General features: G+C 45.3%; 1 protein-coding gene across 1 annotated transcript in view; it reads right to left on the reverse strand.

Annotated features, from left to right (window-relative positions):
- The window catches only part of GPR107 (G protein-coupled receptor 107), a 70,734-nt gene extending 61,590 nt beyond the window's left edge, over nt 1–9,144 (reverse strand). Inside the window, exon 1 of the mRNA XM_014863461.3 lies at nt 8,958–9,144. Within this exon, the coding sequence (XP_014718947.2) occupies nt 8,958–9,098 (141 nt within the window). The 5' untranslated portion in view covers nt 9,099–9,144. The remainder of the gene's footprint in view (nt 1–8,957) is intronic.

A 9,144-nucleotide genomic window follows, 5' to 3' on the forward strand; every position in this document is an offset into this window, starting at 1 on the left:
TTACACACTGATCACAGTTTTGGAGGCATGCCTAGGAAGGGTTTGAGGTTTTACAGGATGGACCAGCTAAGAGTCAGTGGACCTGAGCGGAGGCACAGCAGGTGTGAGGAAGATCCTCTTCTAATTTCCCAAAACTTTCCAGATACTTGTTCAGGGGCAGGGGGTGGAATTCACAAAGCAGTCCGTGCAGTGGGGCTGTAGCCACTGGTAAAGGAAGATCTACCAAGTAAGGCTGGTGTGATCAGGCGGATCCTGATCGACTGGCAGTGATTCCAGAGTATTTGTGCAAAGGGGATCTGATTCATCTACTTACAGACATCACTGCTCTGCTGAAGACATTCTCTGAACGCTATCACTCGGAAACAGAGTAGCAACACGTTGCTATGAAGGTGGAGCTTCGAAGTGAGGTTATCATATACCTATTGCATTAGTTTCCCAGGGTTATAACAAACACTCACAGACCGCGTGGCTTACAACAACAGAAACTTATTCTCTCCCAGTTCTGGAGGCTAGAAGTCCAAAATCAAGGTGTCGGCAAGGCCATGCTCCCTCTGAAGCCTCGAGGGAAAAAAACCCTTCCTTGCCTCTTCCGAGTTCCTGGCGGTTGCTTGCAATCCTCAGGGTTCCCGGTTCGCAGCTGCAGCAATCCAATCTCACACGGCCTTCCTCCCTCTCTGTGTGCCTCCTCTTCTGAGAAGGACACTGGTCACACTGAATTAGGACCCAGCCTGACCCAGTATGACCTAATCTTCATTATTTACAGCTGCAAAGACCCTATTTCCAAATAAGGCCACATCCTGAGATTCTGGGTGGACATTAATTTTGGAGGGACACCAGTCAACCCAGTACATACATCCATGTTCTCAATCATTTACACTGAAGACTCCTAGTGCTTAATCACCTGGCCATATTCATGCTATTCTTCTTCAACCAAAGAGATGAAGCAAAGGAAAACCTAATGCATAGACAATCTTTCTTGATCCCAACTTTTTTCCCCCTAGTTAATAAAAGAGTAAACCACAGGTTTACCCTTGTGCACCGGGGATAAAAACAGCAGCAGCAAAAATCCATAACAGCAGCAGTGGAAGGGCAAGGGGAAATAAAAGTGGAAAAAAAGACAAAATAATTATTGGAATTTTCCAGGGGTGTTTTATTAAGAAACCTCAGCAATCAATATTTGATTACTCTACACCAGTATTCTCAGAAGAAAGCAAACTGGCACACACGCCACCAAAGAGTAATGACTAGAAAAAGCGTGCTGCATGCTCATATACACCTATGCCGATGAGCAGATGCTTAAGAGACATTAGTACTTAAAAGAGATGAGACCCCGAAAGGTCCGTATATTTCACGTGTATACAGTCATGCGTCACTAACAACAGGGATACCTTCTGAGACATGCATTGTTAGGCGATTTTGTCATTGTGAGAACATCACAGAGTGTACTTGCACAAACCCAAATGCACAGCCCACTACACACCTAGGCTGTATGGTACTGATCTTACGGGACACTGTTGTGCATGCGGTCCCTTGACCGATATGTCGTTATGCAGGGCACGACTGGACTGAGGTTAGGAGTCTTTCTAATTCAAATGGTCAGGCGCTGGTGTTAAAATAACCTTCAGAGCACTATGGACTATCCCACTTTGGCGCATAAAAGTCGGTAGGGAAATGGAGAAGACTCAGGGGCTGGCCCTGTGGCATAGTGCACAGGGTGCAGCTCTGCTTCGGCAACCTGGGTTTGCAGGTTCGGATCCCAGGTACAGACCTAAACCACTAAATAAGCCATGTCGTGGCAGCAACCCACAAACAAAATAGAGGGAGACTGGCACAAATGTTAACTCAGGGCTGATCTTCCTCAAGCAAAAAAAGAGGAAAAGTGGCAACGGATGTTAGCTCAGAGGAAACGTTCCTCACCAAAAAAAGGAAGACTCAGATCAATGTATACACTCATGTTGTTGAGGCCCACACAAATGGATACTGCTGCCTTTTGGCCACACCAATTAACTACAGGGCAGCACGTGCTCAAGCCCAACTACAAGGCCTCTCTCTTGGTTTAACATGAGGAAAAGGAGTAATTCAGCTATGCTAATGGGTAATTACACAGAACTGCCTTCCCATCCTGCAAAATACGCCAGTGAGACAACCACATCCCCCAAATAATCCCTTCACCAAAAGGTGTGTGTGGGGGGGCACACAGGTTTACAGCTGGAGGATGAATGTGCATCTTGCTCTTATTCCTTTTCCAACTATTCAGTCACCTCAACAGCACTATCTCATCTTCTTCCCAGAATCTGTTAGGTGGTGGCACCAACATCCACCTTCATAAGCTCTGCCGCCAACCTAGATGCCACCTCCTCCCTTACCCCGAGATTTGTCCATCATTTACTTTCTAAATAGCTGGGGGGGTCTGTACCCTCTTCTCCCTCCTGCCCCCACTTTAGGCCCTAATCTCGCACCTAGAGTGCCTCTATAACCTGGCTCACCCCTGGCTTCCAGTCTTGCCCCCTGATTGAAATCCCAGAGAAATCTACATAAAATCAAATTATTCAGTCACTCCCGGCCTTAAAAACGTCAGGGGCTCCCCAAAGCCTCCACATGTTACAAAGGCCGATCTCCACGCATTTCCTCTGCTCTGCTCTTTGCACGTCAACACCGGGCATGATGGATGACTTCCTGCCACCATGCTCAGGAGGCTGTCCCCTCTGACGGGACCACCCTACTCTCTCCATATGCTTCTCTTGGCTTATTTTTTCTCCTAAAACGTAAACTCTTCCAAGGTACAACTCAGATGTTAGCTCTCAGAGGAAATATTCCCTATCTCGGCCTCTCAGAAAGGGTCCCGGACTCTGTGCTCCCACAGCCCCTGCACAGGACTGTTGTGTTAAAGAGCCACCAGGCTGTATCAAAACTACCTGTTTCCGTGCCTGTCTCATTTTTGCATCCCTAGCACCTAGCACACAACAGGTATTTAATGAATGCTGAATGAATGCACTTACTATTTAGTTCATTCTACTACTCAGTGCTATTATTTTACATAAATTATACCCAGGCCTCGTAGCTTCCCTGACAGAAAGCAACCATCACCCCTATTTCGCGGATCAGGGAACCAAAGATCAGGGTAGGGCACGCTGTCCCTTCCACACACTCTAACCCCAGCTGACCCTGGCTTATTCTTACTCACGTTCCAGGTCTCAGCTTTAATGTCACTTCTTCAGGGAACCGTTCCTTTATACCAAAAACCAGGGCAGGCTCCTCAGTGCACAAAATACAATCCGCACATCTTACCGTGGCCTCCAGGCTCACCTGCACCTCTTCAGCTTCCTCTCCTCTCTTCCCCAAACCACTGTGCTCCAGCCACACAGGCCTCCTTGCAGCTCCATGGACAAATGAAAATGCAGACCGTCCCACTCAGGGCCACTGCGCCTCCTGTGTCCTCTGCCTCTCACACTCTTCCCCAGATCCTCAAGCGCTGGCTAGTTCTTTGAGTCTCTGCTCAAACATCACCTCTTCAGGGAGGCTCTCCCGGGACAACCCATCCAACTGCACTGCTCTTTACCCCGACACTGTTTTATCCTCTTCTCAGCAATTTATGCCAATCTTAAGTTACTTGCGCACTCACGTGTTTCCGAGCTTATTGTCCATTACCACTAGATTGAAAACTCCATGTAGGCAAGGGCTTAGCCCCACTCACTGCCACAGCTTGTGTCTAGAACAGTGCCTGCCCAGCATATAACAGATACCCGAGGAGTATCCGTCCAGTAGGCAAGCAAGAAGCAGAAGGCATATGTTGCAAAGTCATCTGGCACATTTAAAATCACTCATTTAGTCAATGAAGCTACAATCGTAGTTTTTAGGTCAAAATAAAATGTTTCAGGTACATACCCTTTTTGTGTGATTTTCTGCTTTAATCTACCTTCTCACTTAACACCTTCTGATCTAGACACCCCCCCAGTGAAGAGGATTTCTTACGAGACTAGCCCCAAAGTCATACGGCATCAAACAGAAGTCAGGATCCAAAGTCAGACCTGTTCATTCCAAAGTCATGCTCTGTCCTGCACTTCATTACACTGCCGGGATGAAGTTTTGGTCATTGAAGTTATAATTTACGGATAATTATTATAAAAGTACTCAACCCAAGAAATGTCCAAATTAAATCAAAGCACTCAAAGCTTTAGCAAGACACTTCCTGGCCAGTCTCATAGGCAGCGGCTACCCGAAAGCTAGAATTATCAGGCATCAAAATAGCCTATATTTGTAAACACAGAAGGCCACCATGTAAAAACCGTTATCAGACGATCTTTGACACAAAATTCTCATTATCCTTTTTTATTCCATTAATGAGAACTAGAAAATGACTACTAAAATACCATCATTGATTTAAAATACTATCAATGATCATGTAACATTTGTTCAAAGTAATGAGTCAGAAAAAAAATGTTTATTGAATAAGTGAATGGACACTCCCTATCATCCAGAAAAGGCTAAATTGTACTCCACAGCTTGAGTCTACAAAGTCAAGAAGTGTTAAAATACTTAAGGGTCAGGCTGGCCCTGTTGCCTAGTGGTTAAGTTCACACGCCCCGCTTCGGCAGCCACGGGTTTGGTTCCCAGGCACAGACCTATACCACCCCTTGGCAGCCACGCTGTGGCAGCGACCCACATATAAAATAAAGGAAGACTGGCACAGATGTCAGCTCAGGGACAATCTTCCTCAAGCAAAAAGAGGAAGACGGGCAACAGATGTTAGCTCAGGGTGAATCTTCCTAAGGAAAAAAAAATACTTAAAGAAAATTCCTATCAACAGAGGGAATTCTATATTCTACTCAGAATATAGAAGACTCTACCTGTTTTCTCTGCTGGCCTGAAACCGCCACAGGGGTAGGGACCATGCCTTATATAAGCAATCAATAAATGCTTCCTGAGCATGTGGATGCCTGAGGAATGACACGTTTGCACTTTAATACACTTTTCCTTTGTCTTGGGGGCCATGTTTGAGAAACAGAACAAGATCTACCATACCATAAAATATACAACTTAATAAGGGCAGCCCTATGCTTTGAGAGCAAACAGCATAATTATAGATCAATGCCTAACTGCCACAGTCTCAATGTCTGTGGCCCCCAAAACTCATACAGTGAAATCCTAACACTTGAAGATCATGGTATTAGGAGGTGCCGAGGTCTTTGGGAGGTGCTGAGGTCATGAGGCTGAAGTCTTCACGAACGGGATTAGTGTTCTTATAAAAGAGACCCCACAGAGATCTCCTACCCCATCTGCCATGTGAGGACACAGCAAGAAGGCAGCAGCTATGAACAAGGAAGAGGGCCTTTACCAGAATGCACCCATGCTGGCACCTTGATCTTGGACTTCTCAGGCTCCAGAACTGTGAGAGATAAATTTCTGTTGTTTATAACCTACCCAGTCTGCGGTATTGTTATAGCATCCTGAACAGACCAAGACACGAATGAACAAAGGGACGTAAGCATTGGACATCAACAGGGCCAACGTGACAAAGAGAAGGACAAGCAGACACCTTGCCTCCCCATGGAACAACACAGCACTACGCGGGAAACAGCCCTGCCCCAAGAATCAAACTTGAACATGGTCAAACCGCTAGATCCAATTAGCAAGTTACAGGAAACACAAAGGACAGACGAACATATTAAATTACACAAGGAAATAACCAGCAAAATCCAGCACGGGGCCTTGAAGGAGTGACATCCTCTAGATTACAAGAGACTTAAGAGGCATGTTGACCAATTGCAATGTAAGGATGCTATTTAGATTCTGGTTAAAAAAATGTTTTAAATCCATTTATGACCAATGGAAACTTGAACCTGATCTTGGTAAATATTAACATTATTATTTTTTGTTATAATGGTATTGTAGTTATGTTTTTAAAAGGGTCCTTAGTTCTTATAGGTACATACTGAAATGTTTATGGATCAAATGATAATGATGCCGTTGATTCATTCTAAAATAATATGAGAAGACACTGACAAACGCCGGCAAAAATGTATAGAAAGAGGAACCCTCACAAATTGCTGGTGGGAATGTAAAATGGTACAGCCACTTCAGAAAGCCGTTCGGCAGTTTCTTAAAAGGTTAAATATAAATCCACCACATATCCAGAATTCTACCCCACTTCTAGGGTATCACCCCCAAAAATGAAAACATAAGTCCCCACAAAGACTTGCTCATGAATGTTTGTAGCAGCGTTATTCACAGTGGCCAAAAATGAAAACAACTCAAATGTCCAGCAACTGATGAATGGCTAAGCAAAAGGTGGTATCCACACAATGGAACAGTATTCAGCCATTAAAAGGAATGAATTACTAATACATGGCACTAACAGACAGATTTGATGAATCTCAAAAACATAAGCAAAAGAAGCCAAACACAAAAAAACACATACTGTGTGATTCCATTTCTATGAAATATCCAGAAAGGGCAAATCTATAGAGATGGAAAGTAGATTAGTGGTTGCTGGGAGCTGGGGGTGGAAAGGGGAATTCACTGTCAACCAGCACAAGGGATCTTATGAGGGTGATGGAAATACTCTAGGGCTGGACTGTGACGATAGTTGCACAACTCAGTAAATTCACTAACAATCATTGAAGTGTACACTTAAAATGGGTGAATTTTATGGTATGTAAACTATACCTCAATACAGTTGTTTTAATAAGGTACAGAATCTAAAGAAAGATCAAAAGAGAAGGAATTTGAGAAGACTGAGAAAACCAGGAGAATGCAGAAAATGTAGCATGGGATAAGAAAAGTGAATGAAAAATGAAAGACCCTGTTTCCAATTAAAAAAAAAAAGAAAGAATACGAAGAGAGAAGTGACGTGTGGGGATGGGACAGAATTTGCCACTGTTTAATGGTTACTGAGGCTGGGTGACAGCTCCATGGGAGTACATTATACTGTTCTACTTTGGTATAGGTTTGAAATTCTCCATGATAAAAAGTTTTTAAAAAGATCAACGCATATTTCTGGCACTCAGGGATCTCTTCATGCCATTCTTGCTAGTCTAGGTCTGTAACCTCATCAAACATCCTATTTCTCTTGGTCTCAAGCGAAACAAGACAATCTAATGTTGCTGCTGTGACGAGCTCTCTTTAGGTGATTTCCATGTCCTTGGGTAAGAAGTTAGAATGCTTGAGAGAAAAGAAACAGGGGGCCGGCCCCATGGCCGAGTGGTTAAGTTTGCACGCTCCGCTGCGGTGGCCCAGGGTTTTGCTGGTTTGGATCCTGGGCGCAGACATGGCACCACTCATCAGGCCATGCTGAGGTGGCGTCCCACATGCCACAACTAGAAGGACCCACGACTAAAAATACACAACTATGTACCAGCAGGCTTTGGGGAGAAAAAGGAAAAGTAAAATCTTTAAAAAAGAGAGAGAAAAGAAACAATCACAGTACTGACTATGGAGTTGGCACCACAGTACTTATCAAACAACTTACAAAGATGAAAAACACTAAGTGACTTAGCACAATAGGGAAAAATCAACCACCAGAATTACATCAGTTCAGTTTGCTTCTACCACTTAGGCCAGCAGACATCTTCATCTCTACCTATACTGTCAGTATTTACCTAATGATGCCAGCCACCTGACATTTTAATTCTAGAAATGTACAGAGAGCACTGTACTGGGAGCCAAGAGACATGATCCAGTGTGTCCTACTATTAGCTTGGTTTCAAATTTATAAGCTATATGAACTCAGTTACATAACTTAATGTAAGACTCAGGATCTTATACTATAAAATGAAAGAATTTTAAAGATCAGGAGTTCTTGACTTGGAGTCATAAGCTAGGGAGCTAGGGTCTATGGCTAAGTTTCAGCAAGATTATAAAGTCCTAAAAATTCCAAGAAAATTTTGCCTACATTTCTATCTGCACGTTTTTGGGGAGACGTTCCATAGTTTTCAGCAGTTTCTCAAAAGGAGCTAAGACTCATCTAGCTCCCTGGTGCTGAAAACCATCTCAATCAGGTAATTTTTGTTTACAAACAAGTGATACCCCAAAGTATGATGCATGGGTCTGGCTAGGCTTTTTAAGCCAGGTTCTGTATTCTTTAAGCTCTACGTTTACAAAATACAGTGTTTCACGGTTTGTTAATGTGTTTTAATAAGACAAATTTTCTACAATCCCACAACTTCTTAGAAAATGATGCATCATGAAAATAATGTACAAGGCTTTGGGTCATAACGATTTATTTTTCTACTCCCCAGATACGTTAACCTGCTGAACCGCCTGGAGGCACGTTTTGGTCTTAGATGACTTTTAGTTGTGAGTTATAATGCAAGATCGAAAGGATCGTTCTAGGCGTATCATAAATCTCTTTCCTAGGCAGACAATGACAGGAGCCAGGCAGAAAAAGGCAGGCCCTCTAATTAGAAACATATTTTTAAGCCTGGTTTTAAGTTCTCGGTCACCTATTTCAAGCGAGATTTGAAATTCCTCCCGGACGTCCCCCCTTTGGTCAGTCTACACAGCGCCCTAAGCTGAACTGGGAAACTGAGGCCAAGGTTCCGTGTACTTTCACGGGGCACGAGGGGATGGAGGAGTGGAGACCGCGAAAAAGCGACGTCGAGGATAAAAGTTGGAGGCGAGAAGGGAGGGGGAAGAGCAGCTGCCTATCGGCGAGGAGCCTAGGGAAGCCGGCAGGGATTGCAGGCTGGGGCTCCCGAGTCCTTCGGTGTTACGCCGCAGGTCAGCTCCTTCCGCTTTCTCAGCTCGAATCTTTTGCCCCTTCCAGACAGCCCGAGGACCCCCGCCACTCCCTCAGTTCCCAAAAGACCTCTGTCAGGAAGAGGCCATGCCCGCGGGGGCGAGCAAGCGGGCCCAATCGATCCGAGACCCCTCCTGGGCCAAAGTTGCCCCAAGCCCCGAGGGAGCAGCCTCGGCCTCCGCCCCCCGGCCCGGCCCTGCTCGGCCCTCGGCGGCCTTACCTTGAGCGCCAGGTGGTGGACGCGGCCCAGGCCGGGCTCGGCCAGCAGCTGCAGCAGTCCCAGGAGCGGGAGCAGCCGGAGGCCAGCGGTCAGCCGCGGCCAACAGGAGCCTGAGAGGCCGCCAGCGGCCGGGGCGGCCATGTTTGTTCCAGCATCACCAGCCGCTTCCTCTCCCGCCCACTTCCGG

This window comes from Equus asinus, chromosome 10 (genome assembly GCF_041296235.1).
Source record: "Equus asinus isolate D_3611 breed Donkey chromosome 10, EquAss-T2T_v2, whole genome shotgun sequence".
NCBI classification, from domain to species: Eukaryota; Metazoa; Chordata; class Mammalia; order Perissodactyla; family Equidae; genus Equus; species Equus asinus.